At 49.9% G+C, this 26,423-nt stretch overlaps 1 protein-coding gene across 8 annotated transcripts in view; it reads left to right on the forward strand.

Annotated features, from left to right (window-relative positions):
- The window catches only part of RPH3AL (rabphilin 3A like (without C2 domains)), an 86,155-nt gene that overhangs the window by 33,677 nt on the left and 26,055 nt on the right, over nt 1–26,423 (forward strand). For all 8 annotated transcript variants that reach the window (XM_034752841.1, XM_034752840.1, XM_034752843.1 and 5 more), the window contains 4 exons: nt 40–183; nt 2,273–2,402; nt 9,990–10,076; nt 26,095–26,266. In XM_034752841.1, coding sequence (XP_034608732.1) covers nt 40–183; nt 2,273–2,402; nt 9,990–10,076; nt 26,095–26,266 — 533 coding nt within the window. The remainder of the gene's footprint in view (nt 1–39; nt 184–2,272; nt 2,403–9,989; nt 10,077–26,094; nt 26,267–26,423) is intronic.

Raw genomic sequence — 26,423 nt, forward strand, 5'->3', positions numbered from 1 at the left:
GCTGTTCCAGCCTTCAGTGTGACACTGCCCACCCTGCAGGCTCCAGACTGGCTGGTCGGTGCACACAAACCAGACTGACAAGCAGAGGAAAACGCAGGTGCTGAACCCGAAGGAGCTGGAGGTCATCCTGGAGGTCATCCGCAGGGCGGAGAAGCTGGACCTTGTTGAGCAGCAGCGAATAGGGTACGGTCGCCCCGCCCAGCTAGGGACTTGCTGTTTATTTCTCCCTGGAGGAGGGCATAGGATCCATCCTAGGAAGGTGGCTCTCCGGTCCTGCTGTGCTCCAATCACCACGCAGGCTGCGCATCAGTTCGGTCAGTGTCTCCCACACCCAGTCTGTCTAGCCCTGATTTGGGCTGGGCGAAAAGCAGGATGGGGGCTCTGTTCCTTCTCACTCCCATACTTGGAGATTGTCTAGATCAGGGGTTTGCTCTGACTACAGCCACTGGGGCAACACCTCGTGTAGCTGGGGGGTGAGCTCGTCCTGGCTACGGTAGCCACACCCTGGCTCCTACCAAGGCCTTAGGAACCCGACTGAGCTGCGCAGTTGCCCAGCGTTGGGGCTGCAGTCAAAATTCCTGGGTGACAGTCTCCGACTGCCCAGTAGTTCTCTGGGGTTGTTTGCTCAGAGCAGTGAGTGTGGAGTGTTCTGGCTGGCTGACTCCATGGGAAGGGTTTGTTAGCCGGAGTCATTAACTGACTGGCACCATCCTCGTCCATCGGTGCCTTCGCCATGCCATGTTTCGTTTGACTTTTGGCTGAGTTGAAGGACTGGTCTGGCAGTCGGGACAGTGTTAACCCTGCGCCTGACTGTATCAAAGCAGGCAAGTCGCCCAGGGGGAAACCACTGGGGGCTTGTTATTAAAGGGCAAGGAGAAAGGAAGACCCCTGGATCAGGCACAGCTTGTGCAAAATTCCCCCGATGCACCAAAACCTTTCCCTGGAAACTGACTTCCCTGGACCTCGGGGAGGGTGCTATTTAGTGCCAGCCGCGGTGGTTTGTGTCAGTGTGCTGTAAGACCCATCATATGTGAAAGCTACTGCACAAGCACCAGATGGTAACCGCTCCCTCTTGGCTGGTGAGCTAAGGGTGGAAAGCCCTAGGTCCCTCTAAGCACCAGCCCCTGGCTTGTTAAAGCCCTCGCTGAAGTTCTTCTACTAACTCTTTAAAGTTCTGTTATGTGGAGGCCACAGATCATAGAATCATCCGCGATGGCTCCTTATGGCTCTGCTGTCTGTCCCAACCGCCTCACTATAGGGTCTGCGCCCCTTCCAAACAAACCTTGCTTTCCCATTGGTGCCTGGCTTGCTTTATATGGCTCTGGTCCTAATGAGAACGTAGGTGGGTGAAAAATGGCCTTGCCTTTTCTCCCTGAGCGCACCCACATGCACGGCTGCTGCTGGTTTCTGGCGTTGATAAACTCCATTATTATTGCTCCTTGTATAAATAGAAGCACTGCTGGTGAGCTAGAGCCATAGTCCTAGCTCTGTACCCCATCCACGTTCTGTAGTCAAATTGGCAGCCCCTGCATTCCCACTCCAGCTGCTGTGGACGCCTCACATGCAGACTTTTGCTTTTTTGCATGGAAAGCAGCCTATTTATTCATGCGAAGTCTCGCTGGTGTTCCCCATCCCGCTTGGGGTCCTGTGGCCTCAGATTTGGGCTTCCCAGCTCGGAGCCAGGCATAGGTTGGTATCTCCAGAGCTCCCACCCCTGCACTGGCAGCCCATGGTAATGTCCTAGAACCTGAGCTGTTGCCAGTGGGGTATTACCCAGCTTCCTCTGCGCCCTTCATTTTGGGCTGGGTTGTTTTCCTGTAGGAGCCCCGCTTTCTGACATATGCATTTAAAGCCCATCTGCGTCCCAAAGGCAGGAAGCCTTTGCTCCGTGCTGCAAGCTGAAGGCCATACAACCCGTGTGATGCTGCCCCATTACCCACCCTTCGTTAGAATGCTGAAACATCCCCTGCAAGCACTGAGAACATAACTTCTTGCTCTGCACTCACTGGCCGAGCCAGGGATACAACATGGCTGCCCCCAGTCTGTTTATATTGTGTTACCTGGGTGGTGGTGTTCCCATTTTGCAGATGGGTAAACTGAGTCATGGGGATTAAGTGATTTGCTCAAAGCTTCACGAAGAGGTGTGGTGGGCATGGGCCAGGATCAGAACCTAGGTGTCCAGATCTAACCACTAGCTCGTGCTCCTCCCTGCAGAGTCTGCCTCACTGCAGTAATTCCAAAGGAATCTCCTCTAATCTCTGCTCCCCTACAGGCGCCTGGTGGAGCGGCTGGAAAACATGAGGAAGAACGTGATGGGGAATGGGCTGTCTCAGTGCTTACTCTGTGGCGAGCTGTTGGGGCTTCTGGGGACCACATCGGTCTTCTGTCAGGACTGCAAAAAGGTGAGCTTCCCGGCATCTTGTTTTCCTATAAATACCCAGGAGGCTAATCCATCTCAGGTTGATCTTGCGGGGGTGGGGATGGGGACTGGCTGGACAGCATTTAACTCTGGTGTGCTTTGTAATAAACCCCCAGAGTATCTGGTCCCTGCCCAGTCCTTGATATCACGTTAAATGTCTCATTCCCCCAAGATCCCAAAAAAGCTTTACAAGCCCTGTGTCTAGAACCCCAATGAACTGCAGCCACCTCTGGGGTGGAAGGCATCAGTCAGGCAAACAGTGGGCTTGCACAGTGAGGGGTGGGGGCAGCAATTATGCTCAATGAGGAACTCTCACAGGAAGCTCCATGCGCCTCATTATCGAGGTCTTGTCCGAACGTCCGCCCAGTAACCGCAAGGTGCTCAGTTTCTCTACCTCAGAGGTCTGAAGGTTCAAATCCACCCTTTTGGAACTAGTTATTTCAGGGCTAATGTGTAGTCCCCTAAGCCATCCCCCTGGCTAGTGCATGGTTAAACCTTGCTGCAAGGTTACAGCATGTTGCTGTCCCAGTGACATCCGTGCTATTTGAAATAGGTGGCGGGCTTCAGTTTGCAGGGTTTTTGTTGCAATGCAATGTTTCGATGGGAGACCACTGCTTGTCCAGACTCCAGCAACCAAGGGGTTAAGCCGGAGAGCTGCTGAGATGACGATCTCCAAGGCAACCACCACCTCCTCGGAGAGCCTCTGCTGGGATGTTGCTTTTTTCATACATTTGAAACCCATCATGCCCTGGGAGAAATCTCCCTTTTCCATAGTTCTGCCTCAGTGACATGTACAGGGAAGCATGAGCATAGGTGCAAGGCTTAGAGCAGGGTGGGGAGCAGCGTGTCTGTTCAGGGCCCAGCTCAGCCTTGCAAGGAGGCTGAAGGGAGCCGCCCATATTGGCAATATCCCCTCTGGGTAGCAGTGGCTGAAGTGAGGCCTGTGGGGCAGCTGGAGCTGCCCCATGGACCCCAGTCCCACCACCACAAGGGAGGTGGCCTCATGGAGCCCACAGCATGCAACCCAGCAGTCCTCTCCGATAAAGATGGAGTATTGCATGCTGGGACCTGTAGTCTCAATGGCTGTACCATCCCATTAAGCTGGCTGCTCAGATCACGGGGGAGAGCACTGGGTGGAGAGACAGTAATCTGTGTGGACCACGTATTTGTACGATGCTAACTGTGTCTGCAGTCTGTGGTATCTCGGGCTCTCGGTAGGCTGGAAAGACGGCCCTGCATCGGGCAGCATCTGGGCTCCTGCTGCTGTTGGGTTCTGTGGAGCGAGGGGCTCAGAGTCGTTATTCATGAAGGTCAATGCACATTTACCGCATGTCAGTGCTGAAATCCCCGGAGCCCTCTTCATGTTCACTTTGGTGTCGGCGGCAGAGCTCGCTAGGCAGCACCCGCGCTGGCTTGGGATGGGATAACTCGGAGCTCTGAGTGTGCTCTGCCACGCTGAGCAAACTTAGGGTGTGGCAGGGTGTTTGGGACTGTTACGAAGTGCCTGTGTCCCGGCTGGACGCTCGCCAAGCTGCTGTGCTTGGGACCCACCTGTGAGATCTGTGCGCTCTTGGTCTTCCTTTGGCCTGGGCAGGTTCCAACGCGGTCTCTCTGGTCCCGCTGGCGCACCCCAGGGCACAGACTCTTTGTTACCCCTTCACGGAAGTGGGACCTCACAGTCCAGCTGCCCGAGGCCCCAGGACCAGTGCAGACCCCCTAAGACACGCCAGTAGCTTAAGCTCACCCTGTTGCAGAGCTCCGGCCTTGTGGGTGCCCTGGGTTACTGTTCCTTTCTCTAGGGACATGTGATAATTGAAGCACAGGACATGCAGGCTTTGCAAAGGTTTCCAGCACAGTTACCCTTTTCTTTAGACAGCACACAAGCTATGCCAAGTTGTACCCACATGCCCTTCCCTGCCTCAGTTTCCTCACCACTCCTGAGCATCCTTTGGGATTCGATCAGAGCCCTCTAGGGTGTCCAGGATCCCCCTCCTGTACATGGCTTCTCCCCCAAATGTCCACCCTTGGATCACCTAACAAACAGGCTAGCTGTTGCTTAGTTACCAGCCCAGTTGGACAGAACTGATTTTCTTGTTTTGGCCATCTTCTTTAGCATACCCATTGTATTGCCCTGTTAGATCTAGGCCGAATGTCAGTAGTCCACTCACCCAATCCAGGTGCCACTGCTCTGCCTCCTTAGCACAAGGAGCATGAAACAAGAACTCAGTAAAGTTCTAAGACATAAGGAAGGATAAAGAGAGTTAATAAAATCAAACTGGAATTCAGAAGGTATACGTAGACTGATTTCCCAACTGGTAGCAGCAGTGTTGGGGTGAGTGTGTGCAAATATGCGAACCACCAGGCCCAGATTATTTCAGAGAGATCCTCAACTCAGTACACAGGTGGAAGGAAGGAGAGAATCCCCCTAGAAGATGTAATGAAGGAGACACCTGTACGGTGGAGGTGGTCCCTGAGCTGAAGCACAGAGATGGGGCAAACTGGGTGGTCTGAGCAACTGCCCTTGGTGGAGCAGATAGCAAAGGTCACTCGGGTAGCTTGGACACAAATCCTGCGACTCTCTCAGTTGTTCGTAGGGAGGTAAGGGCTGGTGCACAGGAGACTGCTCTTTATTTCCTTCATTTCAAGCGAGGAGAATTACAGGACATGCTGTGCTCCCCGCCCTCTTCCCCTGGAAATCCTGCTTTCAGCACATCCACAACCAGCTAGGTTAGAACCGCAGGGAAACATCCATTTACTGGGGCATTTTCTGGTCTCCCTTCCAGTGAATCCCACATGCTGAGGATGGGGCAGAGGGTGGCATGAACTGTCTCTCAGCTTCCCCCTCTGTGAAATAGGGTTAATAACGTTACCTTCCCTGCAGGGCGCATGGGTGTGTTGGGAACCCTAAAGCACCTTGAGAGCCTTGCATGGTAGGCCTGTCCAAGGGCAAACTTATTTGTTTTTTCCAGACGATGATTCCCCGTTAGCCAGGAATTCATGGGACACGGATTGGAGAAGGTCAGCTGGAATTCAGGGAAGAACTCTGCTATCTAGTATCAGAGGGGTAGCCGTGTTAGTCTGAGTCTGTAAAAAGCAACAGAGGGTCCTGTGGCACCTTTGAGACTAACAGTCTGTTAGTCTCAAAGGTGCCACAGGACCCTCTGTTGCTTTCTGCTATCTAGTGAATTTCACAACTGCTGTATGGTGATAGGAACCTCTTGCTGTGAGGACTCCTGAGGCTTTGAGCACACAGGGTACCACTTGTTTGAGGAGTTATGGGTTGGTTTCTTTTACTCCCCTTTCAGCAGCGTGGTAGGGGTGGGTAGTGACCAGGCATGATGTACTGCAGACTCGTAAGCCTCAGCAGGTAGAAAGATGCAACATAACTTCATGCTCCCTCCCGCCTTCCTTTAAGAAGAAATCAGTCACGTGTTCCATGTTTTGTGCAATAAGCAGTGACTTGTCAGGGGATTATGGACTTCTGAAGTTCATAATTTTCTTGCTAATGCTGCCATCTCATTGGAATCCCAACACCCTCCACATGTAGTTCAATAACAGGAATTTTGGTAATGAATGAAACATAATGCATACGAAACAGAGCAATGAATACATCTTAAGTGAGTTGCCTCTGCAAAATATAGAGGCTTCCAGCCCTTTGAATCCTGTGGGTTTTCTTGCTCCTACCTTCTGGTTTAGAATTTGAAGTTAAAATAATTTTTCCTTTTCAATATTAAAAAGATTGTTTATTATTTTAGAAATAAATACAACACAACAAATGTGAAATCAGCGTAGCATTTAAATGCAGAGTCTACATGCAGCAATAACAGCAATTACACACAGTCTGATATTCCACTTACTGAGGATGTGTCAGTAATGACTATTGTAAACATATCATAAATATAAACCTGTAATAAATAGGTGAAGAAGAAAGAGTCTGGCATTTCAGCTAATGAATGACAGGTTTGGGGTTTTTTTTAAGTGTCTGCAAATCCACATATCTATTTATGTGAGGCTTTCTTCAGAACCTAACAGTGAGGTTTTGGGGATAAGATTCCAGTTTTCCAGCAAGTCTGAGAAAAACAAAACAAAACAAAAAACCCGAACCTCCAGTGTGTTAAAATATGGAGTTAAAATTGAATAAAAGTTCTGCAAATCTCCACTAGGGGGAGCATGTGAATGCATTATTCCATGTGGCGTTTTAAACTTGCCGGTGTATTAAAGGCTGAGTTTGAATCAGTCTTCAGAGAGAGGAGGAGGTTGGGGTGCAGTGAAACGGGCGGCAGGTAATGACTGCACACTCTGCTGCTTGAATCTACTGTCCCTGTCAGTTTGTGCAGCAAGGCATTGAGTCCTGACAGCCCCATTCCAAGTGGGGACAGCCAGTTGCTGGTTATTTCACAGCAGAGGGGAGGGATGAGAATTGGGGAGAAACAAAGAACAGCATCTCTGTGGAATTGTTTAGTGCTTCCTCCAGCTAATACCCGCTCCCCATGTCAGCTGGCTGGCCGGTCATGCAGAGCACAGCATACAGGGCACAGTTGTTTGTTCCCTCCATTGTGGGCAGCTCCGGTTCCTTGTTCTGGAACCATGGAGTGGAGTTTGGTCTCTCGGGCCTCAGCTGACTCTGCCCACACGGGGCTGCATTTGCATGCTGGTTGGGTGATGCTGCTGGAGCGATACCGGCAGAGCTGCCTCCAGCCTGTATTATGAGCCACATTGTGAACGGAACGAGGCTCAGCAAAGAGGGAGGCGAGGCCATGTGGTTTTCATCCCCCTGAAGTGTCGGAGATGCCCTGTCCCAAACTAGCTGGCAGTGAGATCGGAGTCCCGGGCAGAGGGCAAGATAGGACCGTCAGCGATGTTCCCATCACCTGATGCACTGCAAGGCTCTTTGTCAGCCTCCTGGATATATTTTTACTACTCTGGTATCTATTGTGGAGTTGGGATATGCTCTGCTTTCCATGTCCACGTGGTGATGGGTCCATTAGGAGCCATTCATGGACACCATATTGTGGGAGCCGGAGTTTACATTTGCACAGCTGACCGTGCTTGGGTTGGGGTGAGGAGTTAGGCAATTGGAAATGGAGCAACTACTGCCTGCTCTGCCTTAAGGTTTTGAGGGGTGCATCTCTCCTGTGGGGGCAAGGGGCCTGTTCTGATGTGTGCCTTCAGAGGTGAATGGATGCCAAGCTTTCCGGAGGGTTGTGGTGTGGTGTGGTGTGGTCACGTCTCCTCTTAGGACCTGCACTTGGACCCCCGTTCTCTTCACGTAGGCCATTGATCTGGCAGTGGAACCCATACTGTATTGTGAAGTGGGAGGAGCGAGTTCCATGTCCTTTGCTGAGCTGAGATTTAATGGTGAGAGTGACAGACACGTGTGATTGAGGTTCCAGGCTGTTAGGCTCCATGCAGAGCCCATTTGCTTCTCCCCGGGAGTGCAGGGAACATCTACGGGGGTCACACGCTCGCACAGAGAGAACAGTGTTGTGATTCTCCAGAGTCCCTGCCAAAGAAATGGTAGAGGGGCAGGGGATTGTCCGTCTGTCTGTTGTGTACATCTGTGTAGTAATGCCCTCTCGATGTAATCATCCCGCCCCATTACAAAGGCTGTGCCCCATCTAAGCTCTCGAAATAGGGCGTGAGGAGGATGTCAGCAGAGCCTAAACCTTGTGCGGGCTCCTTGTGCGAGGGTGAATTTTACACGGGGAGAAGAAAACTGCCTTTGTGCAACATCTCCATGAGCAGGAGGTTTGCCCTGTTCAGATTGCGAGCTGCATATCACAGTGCACTGAAATACACGTGGCACTGAGGGCTTGGGTGGCTCATGCGGTCGGAAATGGAACAGGGAGCTGTTCCCCATTACACCAACTCAGAACCAGAGCATCACAGACTGTAGGGCCAGAAGGGGCCATCACAATCTTCTAGTCTGACCTCCTGCATGTCGCAGGCCACAGAACCTCGCTCACCCACTCCTGTAATAGAGCCCTAACCTCTGGCTGACTTACTGAAGTCCTCAAATCTTGATGTAAAGACTTCAGGTTACAGAGACTGTACCGTTTACTCTCTGCCAATCTGACGCAGGGGGAAATTCTTTCCCATCCCAAATATGGCGATCCGTTAGACCTGGAGCGTGTGGGCAAGACCCACCAGCCAAGTAGCTGGGAAAGAATTCTCTGTAGTAGCTCAGAGCCCTCCCATCTAGTGTCCCATCACCAGCCATTGGAGATATTTGCTTATGGCAGTCACTCGCTTAAAGCCATCCAAGCTTGGTAGTGACTGTCTGATGGCCTGCAATGTAGCAGTTGCAGATGCTCATTTTTAGTGGGGTATTGTAAACATCCCCTGGGGATTCTGAGACCCAGAGTGATTGCGTCTTGGATGTGGCCGTTCAGTGAGTTGGTGGCAGAGCCAGGGTCAAAGCTCAGGAGCACAGCCTCCGGACTACACTGACCAAAATAGTTGGTCTTTAGGCTTGTACCCGGTGGAACAGGTGTCTGCGTGCCAAAAGTGGCATCGGTCACCCCTTTAGCCATCAGTCACCTCAGTCCCAGCAGAGAGGCCAAGAATTGAATGAGACATGGAGACTGAATCTGCATCCCTGGAGCTGGTCCTGGTGGGGCAGATCGGAGGAATATGTAAAATCCCAACTGGGGGCTTTAATTCCTCTTTGCTGTAAACAAGATGTCACTCTCCTAGGCCCTTGGGTGAGTGGCTTTTGCTGTGATGTCCAGAGAGGCTCAAAGACTCCATCCCATTCCTCATTCAAGTTGTACGCCAAGACTGATGTACATCAGCTTTGTTATAGAATATTAGATGATTCAAGCTATAAATGACTTGTTATGCCAGTGGAGACATGGAAGTTCCCTTGTACAGGAACAGATTCCATAAAATGCTATTCAGGTGTTGTCTCCAGGAAATACACCTGTTTGTATGGTCTGCTCCATTTCCAGCTCAGCAGAGAATCAATAACTGCCCAGCCACTTTCTGAAAGGGACACTGTCAGGTTAAAAATCACACAGGGATGGTGGGGTTCTTTTACTTGACTCGCTCAAATTGAAAGAATTTTAAAACTCTAATAGTTTTTCCCTATTAAAATTTGATATTGCAGTGAAAATGGATGAGATCATTTCATTTGTGTTTCTTGTCAGTTTCAGTGCTGCTATGTTTGGGTCTTAGAGTTTGTAGGGAAATGATTACCTTCATTTGGGGATCATTTAAAAAAAAAACCCCAACAACGTGGGAAATATTTCTGTGTGTCTCAGGTTTTGTTTAAATGTTACACCTGATTCTCCTTCGGCCCTGCTATAAATTAGTAGTAACACAACTGGAAGCAGTGGGGCAGATTCTCCTCTCACTGATTCCAGTGTAGATCAGGAGTGACCCCCCCTGGGATCACTAGTTACGCTGGTGTAAATGAAAGGAGAAGCAAAATCATTGTTTTTGCAGAACCTAAATTCTGGGGTGAAACTTGCCCCGGCACAGACCCTTCGAAGTGGCGTTGTGAGGAGTCGGAGTGAGGAAGCAATTGACGTTGTCCTGTGTCCTTCTCTTTCTCTCTCCTTATTTTCAGAAAGTCTGCACCAAATGTGGAATTGAAAGTCTCGGGACCCAGAAACGCCCTCTCTGGCTGTGCAAAATCTGCAGTGAACAAAGAGAGGTAAAGAGCCACAAAGGAGAGCGGTGCCTTTCCCCAATGTAAATCTGTGTAAGAAATACATGCCTGGTGCCAGAAACTCATGCTGTGCCTCCAAGAGAGGGCGAGGGAGCATGGGGCTGGACTTGCGATGCTAAGCTCACGGTCAGGTTAGCCTGGCAGAGAGACACTGAGGCGAGAGGTCTAGCTTCTGAGGGAGATGGGTGGAGTGGTGGTGGTGGATCTCTTAATGCTTCCTGTCTGGTGAGTCATTGGTCATAGGAGACACCTAGCATGGTCTGGTGGGCACCGGATTGGGAGTTGGGCGATGTGGGTTCTGTTCCCTGCCTTTCCACTGGTTTTACATAGCCAGTGTAAACAAAACTACCACTTTGCATGGTGCTGGCCCTTGAGTAGCAGTAGAGAAAACCTATCACATAGCTGCAGTGGTATTTGTCCTATCTGTTCCAGAGCAAAGCACAGTAATTTCCACCTTGGGGCTTCGTGTTGCAGAGTCCTAGGCTGCTTCCATGATTATTTAATGTCTGGCATCCCCCAGCTATGGGCCTCACCCAGAGCCCATTGAAGTTTATGGGAATCTTTCCATCGGCTTCAGATCTGACCCTCTGTCTATCAAGTGCCTGTCTCTATGGTATCTAAGCGTCTACACTATGAAACCCAGCCAATGCATCCCTTCTTTTCACCTGCTTAGCACTCCAGGGTGTCTACACCGCAGTCAGAGGTGTGACTGCAGCACGTGTAGACATACCCAAGCTAAGCTATGATCTAGCTAGTTCCAGTAATAGCAGTGAAGCTGCAGCAGGGTAGGATAGTCGCTCAAATACATACCCAGGCTACCAGGTGGGCGTGTACAGCCAATCCTGCCACCCTGGCTGCTATCGTTATTTGAGCTAGCTGGATTGAAGCTAGTCTAGCTGTGTCTATTTGTGCGGAAGTCAGACCGCTCTTTGCAGTGTAGACCTCCCCTTAGTTGCTGAAGCTTGTATGGCAGTTGCAGAAGCATCAAACTGCATCTAGTTCTTGGGGGATCTTCGCCCCAGCCATCTCTAGAATCTGTTTGGCTCTGAGTGAGGCGTTTGGGGTGCAAAGTCTCTGCTGACAGTCTTCCAGAGGTTGCCTTGTTTGCACAGATCAGAATAGGGCCTCTTAAACTGCAACAACTAACCCCAAAAAGTGTAGATGGAAACTTTGAAACATGGAGCTGTGTCCGATAGGTGAAGATGCCCCAGTGTGGCAAATTGCAGAACTAACTAGGTCCAAGAAAACCCTTCTCGCAGTCATTTGGCTGCTGCGAAATTGTGTGTACCTAGATTTGAAATGGAAAAGTGGTTTCTGTGCGGGTGTAATTGGCAAGCTCACATTTAGCTCCAGCTCAGTGTCCGTGGGTGCCTTGTGTGTATAATTCTGGGTTCACAACAGGAAGGCCGTGCTGGGTGATGAGCCTCTAGTGATCTCCAGGGAGGTAATTCTCATGTTCTGTACCCCAGACTCAGGTGCAGGTTTGTAACATAAGGCAAGGCAAGGCATGCTTTGTGCTCTACAGAGAGCTGGGGGCTGGCGCTGGACTGAAATCGGTCTCTGGCTTTACCCTCTCTCTTTCTCATGCATTATCTTTTCCCATCTCGGTTTAATTGCCTTTTTAAAAATTCTTTATATCAAAATAATAAAAGCCGTGATCACTAGACAGAAAAGAACATTAAAATGTCCAGTAATAAGTGTTATGTGTGCCCAGCATGCCAGGTGACAATAACCTTCAGAGCTTTCTCTGTAGCTGAAACCACAGCTCCAACCAAAGTGCTGCTCTGTCTAATGAAAACTGATGGAACCTTTCTTCTTAGACCAGCAGTAAAATAGCCTTATCTCTTCCTCTCTCTCTCCCCCACCCTGGAATTCTGTCTCTTCTGTTTCTTTTCGTGTTGCTCACCAGTGAAAAGTACTGGCTTGGGCAACCTTGGACAGCAAAGTGCCGGAACAGATAGGGACGCAGCAAAGAGCACTGGAGGGGGACTCAGGAGCTCTGGGCTGCTGCTGGGTGATCTCTGGCAAATCACATCACTGTTCTGTGCCTCAGTTTCCCCATCTGTAAAATGGGGACGACGATACTGACCTTTGTAAAGTGCTTTGAGATCTACTGATGAAAAGTGCCTTGGGCTACCAACCCATTTTGTGATATTCCTCCCCTGCCTCGAAAAGCAAAGGAATTAGGGAAAAATCTAATGCCCAGAAAACAAGTCCTTCCTCACTGCTTTATTGGGACTGCAGGGAGAGTGGCGCTGTGGCAAGCAGGCTCCTGCAGTTGGCAGTGCTGCGGTTGTGCTTAGCATGTGCCATGTTGGAGCCAGTCGTAGAAGGTGGCTCAGAGCCCATCTCTGAGATAGCCGGGGCCCTGCCAGGCAGCACCTTCAAGGTCAGCCCCAGGATTTGGAGCTGGGCCAGCTCTTAGACTGGCACGCTGAGCCCTGGGGCAGAATCCTGTCTCTCTGGATGCCTGGCCTGACGGGTGCTCCCCCAGCAGGGGTGTTGCTGTGGCCTCCACGGAGGAATGCAAATGGAGTGAATTGCAGTAATCAGTCTATCTGAGCAGTGTAACAAGGAACAAGAGACATGCTGGACAGCGAGCTGTGTGTGTTGTTGAAAGGGCTCCATAAAGCTCGTTTTGCTGCCTTTTGTTTTGTTTGGCTGACTCCCTGCTCCTTTGCTGGATTCTCTGTGTATCCTCGCCCTTGGGTACTGGTGAGCTCTGATGGGGCCCTGCCCTACCACCACTACTGAACACTGGCCCCCGTTTAGCTGTGGGGGGAGCATTAGCCCTGGTCTACACTCAACAATGCCCCCAGTCAGCTGTTGGCGTAGCAGCACCATCACTGGGCCCATGTGTGGACCACTGCAAGACGGGGTTTGCATTAACTCAGTCAGTGCCTTTGCTGAAGGGACAGCTCCAGAATAGCTGCACTGATTGCTCAACAGGAGGTGTAGCAAAACCTTGACATAGACAAGATGCCTGTGGCTGCCTGTGTTTTAGCGCTGTGTTGTCTGGTGCTGCTATGAGCAGGTTAGATCATAGAATCATAGAAGATGAGGGTTGGAAGAGACCTCAGGAGGTCATCTAGTCCAACCCCCTGCTCAAAGCAGGACCAACCCCAACTAAATCATCCCAGCCAGGGCTTTGTCAAGCTGGGCCTTAAAAACCTCTAAGGATGGAGATTCCACCACCTCCTTAGGTAACCCATTCCAGTGCTTCACCATCCTCCTAGAGAAATAGTGTTTCCTAATATCCAACCTAGACCTCCCCCACTGCAACTTGAGACCATTACTCCTTGTTCTATCATCTGCCACCACTGAGAACAGCCAAGCTCCATCCTCTTTGGAACCCCCCTTCAGGTAGTTGAAGGCTGCTATCAAATCCCCCCTCACTCTTCTCTTCTGGAGACTAAATAAGCCCAGTTCCTTCAGCCTCTCCTCATAAGTCATGTGCCCCAGCCCCCTAATCATTTTCGTTGCCCTCCGCTGGACTCCCTCCAATTTATCCACATCCTTTCTGTAGTGGGGGGCCCAAAATTGGACACAGTACATCAGATGTGGCCTCACCAGTGCTGAATAGAGGGGAATAATCACTTCCCTTGATCTGCTGGCAATGTTCCTACTAATGCAGCCCAATATACTGTTAGCCTTCTTGGCAACAAGGGCACACTGCTGACTCATATCCAGCTTCTCGTCCACTGTAATCTCCAGGTCTTTTTCTGCAGAACTGCTGCTTAGCCAGTCGGTCCCCAGGCTGTAGCAGTACATGGGATTCTTCTGTCCTAAGTGCAGGACTCTGCACTTTGTCCTTGTTGAACCTCATCAAATTTCTTTTAGCCAATCCTCCAATTTGTCTAGGTCATTCTGGACCCTATCCCTACCCTCCAGTGTATCTACCTCTCCCCCCATCTTAGTGTCATCTGCAAACTTGCTGAGGGTGTAATCCATCCCATCATCCAGACCATTAATGAAGATGTTGAACAAAACTGGCCCCAGGACCGACCCTTGGGGCACTCTGCTAGACATCGAGCCGTTGATGACTATCCGTTGAGCCCAATGATCTAGCCAGCTTTCTATCCACCTTATAGTCCATTCATCCAATCCATACTTTTTTAACTTGCTGGCAAGAATACTGTGGGAGACAGTATCAAAAGCTTTGCTAATATCAAGATATATCACGTGCACCGCTTTCCCCATATCCACAGCGCCAGTTATCTCATCATAGAAAGCAATCAGGTTTGTCAGGCGTGACTTGCCCTTGGTGAATCCATGTTGACTGTTCCTGATCACCTTCCTCTCCTCCAAGTGCTTCAAAATGGATTCCTTGAGGACCTGCTCCATGATTTTTCCAGGGACTGAGGTGAGGCTGACCGGTCTGTCGTTCCCTGGATTCTCCTTCTTCCCTTTTTTTAAAGATGGGCACTATATTTGCCTTTTTCCAATCGTCTGGGACCTCCCCTGATTGCCACAAATTTTCAAAGATAATGGCCAATGGCTCTGCAATCATATCAGCCAACTCCCTCAGCATCCTCGGAAGCATTAGATCCAGACCCATGGACTTGTGCATGTCCAACTTTTCTAAATAGTCCTTAACCTGTTCCTTCACCACTGTGGGCTGCTCACCTCCTCCCCATACTGTGCTGCCCGGTGCAGCAGTCTGGGAGCTGACCTTGTCTGTGAAGACCGAGGCACAAAAAGCATTGGGTACTTCAGCTTTTTCCACATCGTCTCTCACTAGGTTGCCTCCCCCATTCAGTAAGATGTCCTGGTGGTAAAAACAGAGACGCCCTCTCAACACTAGCTCTTCCACTGGTGGAGCTACTTTGATGCTAGTACAGTGGTGGGAAAATGCTGGCACAAGCAAGCCTGTGGTTCAAACCAGGGCCGTGTTGAATCATTTGCTTAACTTACAGCATTCCCGGAAATCCCAGGGAGAGTTGAGCACGTTTAACTACTTCCCCAAAGTGGAAATGCTTTCCTGACTTGGGGCTGAGCTCTGGAGCAACTGCATAGCCTTTTTATGTCAATCTGACCCAGGAGCTGCGTGAATCACCTTGATCTTGTATAAAGCGCTCCGCCCCCTCTTGCCAGGTCCTGTGCTCTAAGTGACAGGGACAAAACCTTAACTCCAGGCATTCCAAATGTTCCCCTTCCTGCTTTTCTCCCTCCACTGCCTAGCCATTAAAAGCCCGTTAATGCATTTGGCTGGAGTGGTGGGTTGCAGAGAAAATAAATTCTTTTACCATTGTTGTTCCCTTTTGGAAATGCACGATGATTGCTGTGTGTATCTGTGCAGAGGAGGGGACTTTCGGTCATTGCTTGCTTAGCAGCGTTCTGTTCCCAAGGCATTTTGCAGCTCGAGAGATGCACACCATTTACCCCGAGTTCTGGTCTCTGAGCAGTCGGTTATTTACGTAGGCGGGATTGGGAGGTGCGATGGCATGTGCCTCTCTGCCGCTGTGCTTGGGAGGACGGCGTCTATCAGCCTGTGGTGGTGGAAAATGCCCTTGTTTTAAATCCCTTGTGGAACGTCTTGGAGCATAGATCAGTGTCCACTCTCAACCCCCCACCACCTGGCAAAGTGGGCAGGTTCTGTCACCTCATTTTACAGACTTATGTCCTTAGGAGACTAAACTGTTGTGTGTGCCCTCGGCAGAGAACGGGAGAGACTGAGATGGCACCGATGCCCCTGCAATGGCAGGAAATCGATTAGGTGGGCTATGCCCGGTCGATCCTGGCAGATGACCCGCGCCCTGTTCTGCAGAGGAAAGGGAATACACACACACGCCGTGTCCGTGCCAATCTGATCCAGGGGAATAGTCCTTCCAAAGGGATCAGTAGCAAGGCTGGGATGGAAGCCTGCTGCTGGGCAAGTGATAACATGGGCGTTCTTAGCCATCTGCCTAACGAATGGTGAGGGATTGGAGGGCTCAGGTGACAATGGGAGGTTTCTGCTTCCAGGTCATTCTAAAGCTGCTTCCTTTTCCTAATGGCTAGTGCCCAACATAGCACCATTTTCCCTTGGCACCACACCTCCCTCCCTGCTCAGCCCATTGAGAATCCTACAGATTTCTTGACGTGTTTGGAAACTGGTTGCTTTTAAACAAAAGTCACTGGCCCAATAAGGACCTGAAGCTTAGTTTTGTTTATTAGCAGCATGTGGTGGTTTGTCAGCTGAGAGTTTGTTTTGGAGGCACGGGGTTGGGGGGCGGGGGAGTTAATTTAATGCCTGTGGCACAGCAGTGCATTGCTTCTTATACATACAACATCGGCACTTTCACACCCATTGCCTGTGTCATGGTTCACCAAGGCAGGTCTGTAAATCCTCCCTTAGGATTCAGGAGACCCGGGGGGCTGCACATTCAGCCCCACTTTTGATTCGCCTATGAACAGTGGCTCTGGAATAAGAGCATTAACATGACCTTTCATGCACCCATGGTGGTTGAAGGCCAGAGCCATGGAATTAGCAGTGGGTCCAAAACTGTCTTCCAGATGGATGCTTGCCAGTGCACAGAGGTGGGTTCCATAGAAGGCTTTTTGCTGTAACTGAGCAGAAGACACTGAGAAGTTAATGGAAATGGAAGCTTTGCTCTCTGCTGCTGATTGCTTCCAAGGTAATACATGGAAGTGTCCAAATTATCCATCCAGAAAGCCAGCGGTGCCTTCTTGGGTGCATGTCCTCACTACACCTGTGGCGTAGCACAGGCAAATAGTTTCCCGTAAACCATCACCTGGTCCCAGACATGCCATAGTAACACAGGAGAATGGCTCTCGTGGCCCAGTGGTGGGCACGGTATTTCGGCAGTGGTGCAGCACTGCTTGCTCAGGGCAGGAGTGCGATTATGACACTGCAGCTCTGCCCTTTGAGTCCGCCTCAGACCCATGAGAAGAAGTACTGGGCTCATGTGCACCCACGATGGTTTGCCTCACCAAGTGCTAGTACTGGATACCTGCCCTTGAATTAGCAGCCAGGTGATAGGGTGAGCCACTGGGAATGCCCTCGCAGAAGTGGGTGGGCATGGAGGCTGGGGAGGAGGGGGACACTTTGTGGGTCAAGACATCTGGGCTACAGCAGCAGACTGGGAGTCGGTGCCCCCGGTTCTGTTCCCCGCCCTGATGCTGACTTGCTGGGTCACCTCACAGTAAGTCACTTGGTCCTGGGCATTACTGGAATCACACTCGGAGGACAGTTTACCTCAAGTCAAAGCACCTATACAAGAAGTTTGAGGCTCCCCTGACTGCCTAGAAAACGTCCCTGTTCTATCAGAACGAGCCTACTCTGGCTGGCTGCTGGAATGGAGAAGCAAAACAGGTTAATTCTGTCTCTAACTCTGCTGATTCGGCCTAGAGAGCATCCCCCTGCTGCGCTGAGGAGGCCGTGTAGTTCTGCAATGGTACCTGTTCTGTCTCACTGTCTCCCTCCCTTCCTTAGCACACTGGAGCCATTCACAATGCAGGGGAGATGGTATCTGTGCTGCCACGACTGCAGTTAACTCCCCAATGGGCCTGGACCAAAAACAAGGCCCAAATAACAAAGGCTGGTATTTACATTGACTTTTAATGGGAGTTAAGTGCCCAACGCCCCTAGGCCCCATTGGAAATTTCAGACACAGTCGTTCAGAGTCCTCGTTGCTCTGTTTCCTTGAAGCCTCTGCTGAGCAGGCTGCTTTGAATAGCAATAAGGAATAAGTTCCTCTGACACTGTCTTATTTCTGGAGAGCTGCAGTGATTAATGGATTCTGCCTGCGGCTGGGCACTGGTGCCCCAGCCATCCAGAAGCAAAACACCATGTTCAGCCCCGATCATTTTACTAAGGGTGGGGTGCAGAAATAACACGCATGCACTCACCCACCCATGAGGGAAAGTGCTGCAGTACTGCTGAGCAATAACATGGGCAGGTAAACTAGATGGAGCCTGGATACAGTTCCTGAGAAAAGATCAGCTGTGAAATCCCCGTTCCCACCCTGCAGAATGAAGAGAGGGTTTGTGTCCCTTGCCGTGAAATGCGGTTGATCTGATCTGCATTAGGCTAGGACTGTTCTCTGGGTGACAGACAAGCAGCCCCAGCTGTGCCCCCCCCCCCCCCCCCCCCCCCCCCCGGTGTTGTTTACTGTAGCTTAGCACTCGTGATAAAGGCACTGGGCACGTTTTCCTAACAGATGCATCCAAGGCTACAGATGGATTTAAAGTGGGACCTGGATGATGTGTACAGCCCACAGTGCCATCTGTAGCAAGGTGGGCTCAGATAAAGGCAATCCAATCTCATGCTCCAGAGGCCGAGCTCATCACTGGGGATCCGGAAGCAAGTCTTACCCTCCACCCCTGCACCATGTGCAGCATCGCAGAACTGGCAAGGAGCATTAGCCAGAGTTGCATCTAACCTGCTTCTGAGGAGTCCCCAGACAGGAGACTGGACGGGACAGGCCCATGGACTGATCCACTCTAACAAATTCCTCTCCCCAAATGACCATGTCTCCCTCGCCTGGTATGATAGGGCAGCTCTCCCGCTTCCATCCAGGCTGGTGTTAGCAAGGGGATTGTAACAAGGCCAATTGCTAACCTGGCAGATGTTGATAAAGCAGTAAGCCGCTCTCAGTGATGCCGGGGTCGTGCAGATGCACAGCCGGCACACTGGCAGAGGAACTTGTTGCGACAGCTATCAGTGGAATAAGGCCCAGGTCTTGAGGGCTCTAATCGGGGCATTTGTGGCAGTAAGTGTGGTTCCCAGAAGCCTGAGCTGTGACAACTCGAGTTGCCTGCTGTCTGGAGGCCGTCTCCATTGCTGGAAGACAGTTTGGTGTAAGAATGAAAATCTTTGCCTTGTGATTCCTTGTACCCACAGTTCTGTGGGTCTCATGATTTCCCACCCGGGGCAGGGGCTGTCTATCAACTGGCATGAAATACGCATCTTGATGCGTGGGGGATAGGCTGCCCCAACTTGCCACAGTGCCTTTCCATGCCCATCCTGGTGGGCGAAGGGCCTTCCTTCCTGTTATTATTCGGAGTCCCTGCATGACCCATTAGCGCTGTACTTTGGCTGGCTTTGGCTGATCCTGCCAGGTTCTACCAAGCGCCTTCCTGAATTACCACTTACTTTATATCTATATATATTTATATATCAATAATTAGTGATGCTATCATCATAATTAAAATCCTCTTGGAAGCGTTCGTGCACATTTACATCTGAATTGACACAGCCACATTTGTAGCGATAACGAAAACAACTTAAGTGGGTGCAAAGGGGGAAATAATTAAAAAAAACCAACCCCAACCATTCAGTCCCAAAGAGAATGAAACGCCATCAGGAACCTAACAAAAGCTCCATTATGCCTTCATCAACCCCCTCTGTTTTTTTTACCTCCCTTTGCTAAATGATGTTTTCAAGGCTGGCTGCATCTCTTGGTTTATCACAATAAACCACACATAGGCGGAAGATTGCTGTTCTGGAAGAACATATTTCACCTCCTCCCAGGCTCATTATAAATGGCCTTAGCCGACGGTTATGCCTTTCCTGGGGTGGTGTTTGGCAAAATACCCCGCTGCCAGAGGAGCGTTTATTTTGGGTGACACTGGATCCAATTCAGGTGCCACGCACCTGTTTGTTCCCCAATAGCAACGATACTATTTTGGGGGCTGAGAGTGAATGTATAGAATTAAAATAACATCCTCCCTCTCAGACCCACGACAGAAAGGAGGCCTGATGGAGGGTGCAATGCAGAATAATTGAAGCCCAGCAGCCACTGCATTGTAGCAAACGCTCGGGTCAGAGGCGCGATTGATTTTGCTATTCAGTAAGCGATGGCAGGATGGCGGTTTCGCTGCCCTTCAATTTGCTTTGTCCTCCAATGCCTAAGGTAGGAGGAAAGACAGCTGGGTGTAAATAATGGAATTGGAAATCTCTGCGTTACGGAAAAGCAGATGAAGGCAAACAATGAAACTAAAGAGCGCTCGCTTGTGTAGCTTATCATCCTGGTGTCGGGCCGTAGGGTTGGATTGAAATGAGTGTGTAGGCACATCCCACACGTGGGCATCAATAATAAATGTTATCCCAGTGCAGTGTAATACAAGAGCTAGCATTTACATAAGGCTTTGCATCTTCAGAGAGCACCACAGATGCTAATTAAGAAACCACTGCCATCTCTGTTTTATGCATAAGGAAATTGAGGCCAGGAGGCCCAGAGATGCTCAAGGCCAGCAAAGGAATCTGCATAAGAGCTGGGACTAGAACGCAGGTGTTGCTGCCTTCCTTGGAGCAGAAGCATGTGTGCATTAGTTACAAACACACCCTCTTCTAGTGCAGCTTGGTCCCTCCTCCCCATCCCCAGGGTAATTGTGCTGTTCCAGGCAGTGCGCTCTCACAGGAGATGGCCTGTCTGGAAGCCTGGCTCTTCCTCTTCACCTCCTAACAAACCCCTGCACTGGCACTGGTGGGCAGGTGGCCTCTGGAAGGCTGCATCAGCTTGGCTGCCCCAGCAACTCTGTGCTCCCTGGTTGGAGCAGCTGCTGAGACCAGGAGCCAAGGATTCCTCCTTGTCCCTTCCCCACCCCATAGGAATCTAGTGCCAGTTGTTCTGTTCCAACAGAGGAAGGGGGTGGTGCTGGCCTTGGGATTCCAGGGTGGAGAGTCATTGCCCCTGGCTTTGAGTGGATCCCCACCACATGGTCCTGCTGTTGTAGCAGTCTAGGTAATCACACTCCATCTCTGGACAGTTCTGTGTAACGTGCCCGGGCTGGGCACACCTTAAGCATACCCATGGCTTCCCTTCTGCAGGCACAGCCTGACCCAATCACACTCTTCTCCCCACTCTTTGCTTGCTCTCTGGCAGCCCTTTGCAGGTCCAGGTGTAGCACCCCAGCCCCCTTGAATTGGCTGAGTTGGGATTGCTTCCCTGCCTCGAGTCGCTTCTGAGTTTCCCAACTGAGGCTAAATTGACTTGGATAAAATAGACGTTTGTCTCCAAGCACCTGGTTGCAACTCTCCTCCTCTAACGTGAACAAGGACTTGAGGCAACTGCAGTGGGAATACAGCAGAGCTATAAAATCACAATGAATGTTCTGGGCTCATCGCAGATATGGCTGTTTAAATCGTTTTCCATAATGAACAGCTGAATCTGCTGTCCAGTATTTTAATTTGTTTAGGATGAACAAAATCTCCCCCGAGGCAGATCTACCCAAGCCCAGATAGGGCCAGTGTTATTGTTCAACATCGGCTTCATCCTTAGTGCGTCTGCCCACAGAAACACAAAGCCGTTTCTCTTACGATACTGTGGCCCACAAGCAAAGTCTGAGAGTTCAGGGGCAGGGAGATAGACCAGCCCAGAGGATAGTGAACTGGACTGGGAGGCAGGCAGCCTGGATTCTGTTCCTGCTGGCTGGATGACCTTGGGAAGTCCCATCCCATCTCTGTGCCTCTGTTTCCTTAGCTTTACAATGGTGATGAGATTTACCCTCCTTTGTAAAGTGCTTTGAGAGCTGTGGATAAAAAATGCAATGTCAGAGCTAGGTGCTATTATATATTGGACAGTTTTGCTATCCATCTCTCCTGATAAGCAGTCCTATGGTGAAATCCCACTGAAACTCTCATCGACGTCAGTGGGGCCAGGAGTTTACCCCGAATGTTTGTGTAACCAGCGAGAGTAAACACTGCTTTCCTAGAAAAGCATAAAGCTCAGAGCTAAAAGACCCAAACTGAAGGATTATATGATAGCTTTTATTTTTGAAGCATCACTGTAGATGTATTTTATTTAAAATTAATCAAGAATCCTGCTCTTTCCTCTTCATCGATTGCACTGCTGGCCTGTTTGCTGTGTCCATGAGTTTGATTCATGGCCACTAGAGCTAAACGTCATGTGTTCTGGCTCAAAAAGAATATAAAGCACAGACTATTTCAGACATTGTGCCTGTAAGTAACACAGCTGAGTGTATTGAATTAATAGTGGGTAAACTCTCTTGCCTTCATTCTGTGTTGGGACTGGTCTAAACACAGGTTTTTGTACTGCTATAACTAGGTTTTGTGTATGTGTGTAAGTGCCTTTATACTGGTGTAATCCATGCTAGGCGGGTTGTATCTATTCAACTGTTTCAGTTGCTAAGTCAGTCTAGTAATAACAGGACAAAAACCTATGCATAGCTCCACCTTTACTTACTATGATCCTTTCAGTGTGTGTGCACTTGGGATTGTACCTTGCCTGAAGGTATTGGCTCCTCTTGGTGCTGGGTATTTTATAGAGACATGGCATATTCAGAGCTGAATGAATAAAGAGAAAAGCAGAGTGCTTCTGTCCCCCACAACAGATACATGGAAGCACTCTGTATCATCAACCCCAACTGTTCAAAAATCATGAGATTGGCTTAGAAACCATCAGGGTTTTTTATTTAAAAGAAAATTGGGGTTCTGTATATTTGATCTCTGAGCCTGTAGGAGGTACCCTAGAGTGAGCTCAGGGTCCATTTTCATACTTGTTTTTTACAGCTATGAGAACTAGAAACTTCTTTAAAAAAAAAAAGGGGGGGGGGAGGGGGATTGTTGCATAATCAGCTGACTCCAGGAGTTGGGGCTTTAATTTAAACATCAGATGAAACTCGCGATAAAATCATGAAAGTTTAGGATATGCCCACACTGCAATCAGAGGTGGGATCATAACCAAGCTAACTTTGATCTATCTAGCTTGAATAACAATAGCAGTGACCTCTTCAGCACAGACTGGAGTGTGGGCTAATTACCCAGGGTCCCTGGCTTCCCCTGAATCCCCTTCTGCCACGGCTTTGCTGCGCCTGGTGGTCTCGCTAGCTAGATTAAAGCTAGCTGTGGGTATGCCTGCAGTTGCATCAGTATAACTGTGCCCCTTAGGGGTGTGAAAAATCCACACCCTTGAGTAACATAGTTCTATCAGCCTAACCCCCGGTCTGCACAGCACTATGTTAGCAGGAGAGCGTGTCCTCGATACTGGCTCCCTCGAAAAGTCTCCACTCCCTCTTATATTTATCAGCAGAGACAATGTTGTAGGAGCAATGTGAAATGACAAACGTGTTCTTTATTAGCTAGCAAGTTGGGGGGGAGGGGTCAGAGATTTGGCTGTCTGGGGCATAACTGCTTAATTGTCATTGTTTCTGTTGCTATACTGGGGAAGGAATTGGGAACCGCAGTTCTTCAGCCCCTGCCCTCTCAGAATCCACCTCTTCTCGTGGAGATGCACAGTGGCTCAGCTCACGACTCAACCCAGGGTCTGTCACGCTGCGGAAGGGGGTTTCTGGGCCAGTCACTGGCGACTGTTTGATCTCGTGGTTCATGTTCAAGCATGTTAGAGGCCAGAGCAACTGGCTTACTAAAAAGAACCAGCACTACGCCGGGGCTGACCTGGTACAGCAGAACCCCAGTGCTGAGCCTGACAGGCAGCATGGACCAGCGCAGAGGGCACTGGACTGTGAATTGATAAACTCGGGATTTGTTCCCCACTCTGCCTCTAACCAACCATCAGACCGTGGGTAAATCACTTAACTTCTCCATGCCTCAGTTTCCTCATCTGTGAAACAGGGACGATGCTGATTCTTCCCTGCATGCAAAAAATCCTCTAGCAATGCTAAACACTGTTATCATTGAGCATTTCAAGCATTGTTTGATTATGCCCTGCTGTAAAAATGCAAGTTGCAGAATCCCTGGTGCAGTTAAGTGTGCTCACCATTGCACCTCTGTTTGTATTGAGACCCACATTTCCAAAGTGCTTTGAGAACGCCGGGTGAAAAGTTCAGTAAGAACCACCAAGTACGGCTATTTCCTCCGTCAGCTGCGCCAGCTCCAAGCAGAACTGGAAGATTCACATTCTGCATGCAATATTTAAGGATTTGATCTGTTGTAATATATTCACTTATTCTTGGACAACGTGTCTCGTTAGTTCATTATTCCGTGTGCTGGGAGGCTCAAATGAAATTGCATTTTCCGGTATTTATTCTTCTTCACTGCTGCTCACCTCTGCCGCATCCCCATGCTTTATGTTAAATATGTTTAACATGGTTGCTTCATCACAGTGATGGCATTAAAAACTAAATTAGAGATATTACAAGTTACTGCCCTTTCCATGCCTGCTGCACATTTGAATTGGCTGAGCTTTCTTCTCTTTGTGCTTGTATTTTCAAGTTCTTCTTCGAGTGATTGCTCATATCGATTCCAGTTAGGTGTGCGCGGGCTGTGTGCACAGTCGTTGGAAAGTTTTCCCTTAGCAGCTCCCGTTGGGTCGGGTCGGCTGTGGAGCCCCCTGAAGTGGTGCCTTCATGGCACTGTATATATGCCCCTGCCAACCCGACCCCTCCTCAGCTCCTTCTTACCGCCTGTGATGGCCGTTGGAATGGTGATCGCTTGCCTAGCAAGTGCTTCCCTTAGTGTTCTTTTCATAGCATAGTTAGTTTAGTTGTAGTTCTCCCAATCCCCCGTCTGGGCAGGGCCGAGGTCGGCGCACCCACCACGACACCAGAGCCTTTCCCCTTGTTTTATGAATCGTCTATTCCACTTCTGCCGTGCTTGATTCCCAAATAACGTCGGACCGCTGGGTTCTTCGCACAGTAGAAGTGGGATATTCTCTCCAATTCTGCTCCTCCCCTCCATTCAACACCACCTTCCTTGTCCCTCTTCAGGGACCCTTTTCACAAGCAACTCCTTATCCAGGAGGTGCAGGTACTCCTCCCCATGGGAGCAGTAGAGGAGGTTCCCCAGGAGCTATGGGGCAAGGGGATTCTACTCCCTCTATTTCCTAATCCCCACGGCAAAGGGGGGTGGGTCACATCTATTTTATTTTGGGGTTAGTTTAGCATTGCCCCTTAGGACTCTCAAAAGCAAAGCGGTCCTGATGCAGCAACAGTCTTTGGCCCATTTACAACTTTAAGCGCATGAGTAGGGTGACCAGATGTCCTGATTTTATAGGGACAGTCCTGATTTTTGGATCTTTTTCTTATATAGGCTCCTATTACCCCCTGTCCCGTCCCAATTTTTCACATTTGCTGTCTGGTCACCCTACGCACGAGTAGCTGTGTTGGAAGCTAATGGAACTTGCTCGTTTAAGCTGAGCGTGCTCTTTCAGATCTGTTTGCTGCAGGAGGTTTGTGTCTTGTCATAGATTTTTTTTAAGGCCACAAGGAACCAGTAGACTATCTAGTGAGAGCATGTGTACAGCTAGGGGATATCCCAGACTAGGGACTGGTAGGGGCTTCCATGTGTTATACTTAGCTGCAAGGAAGAGCAAGTAGAGATGGGGCGAAGGGATGGGAGGTTTGTTGGAAAGAAAGTTGGCCCCACCTGACAGGTAGCAGTTTGTCCTACTCCTGTCTTGGTGGGAAGAGAGCTCAGGGGGTATAAATTTTGGGCATAGGATTTAATCCTGTTAATTCTGGAGACATTTGAATAAAGCACATGTCCCAGGAAGGCATCCCACCATGATTTGAAGACCTCAAGAGACAGAGAATCCATTGCTTCCCCTGTTAGCTGGTTGCACTAGCTAATCAGCTAACCTGATCTCGCTGTTATAAAGTTGTGCCCTATTTCTAATTTGAATTTATCTGGCTTATTGAAATCGCTGATAATCTGTTGCTGCCATGTGGGGGAGGTTGTCCATTGCAGAGAGCACCCCGGGGGTCACCGGGTTCTTGCAGTGGGTCTGGCTGGCGATCTTTGCAAAGCATGCTGGGTCTGCTCCAGAGGAGCTCTTTGAACTCTCCTTCCTTTTGTGTCTATCTTAGGAGGAGAGAGATGGAGCTTCAGAGGAGGGCCTGGGGAGAGAAATGTCGCTCTAGCAGTGATGAGTGTTATCCCCACAGGGATGTCCTGATGTTCACACAATAATTTGCTCCAGGGAACTGGTGTTACTCTGTCACTGCAGGTCTCAGTTGGGTGGGGGCTAGCCAGCCAAAGCATGCTGGCCTAGCACAGTCGATGGGGCAGTCTCTGAGCCCACATGCTCCTGCCAGAAACATGCACTGGCCTATGGGTAAACACGTCTCTGTCTCCGAACAGGTTTGGAAGAGGTCCGGCGCATGGTTCTACAAAGGACTGCCTAAGTACATCATGCCTTTGAAAACCATCAAAGCCAACGAACTGCGTCTGCGGCCTCGACAAGCTGAGCCAGATGTGCAAGAAGTGAAGGGCGTCGGGACAAACCGCTCCTACACCTGGGCCAGAGGGAGAGGTCAGTCATTAATTTCTTCCCTGCGTTTTCCTGACTCGGGAGGACTGGGAGTGAGTCAGGTGCAGTGGGGCTGAGGCGTCCCATTGGTATCACCCAAGAGTTCTGAAGGAACTCAAAAGTGAAACTGCAGAACTACTAACTGTCGTCTGTAACCTAT

The sequence above is a fragment of the Trachemys scripta genome, chromosome 18, assembly GCF_013100865.1.
Source record: "Trachemys scripta elegans isolate TJP31775 chromosome 18, CAS_Tse_1.0, whole genome shotgun sequence".
Lineage (NCBI taxonomy): Eukaryota > Metazoa > Chordata > Testudines > Emydidae > Trachemys > Trachemys scripta.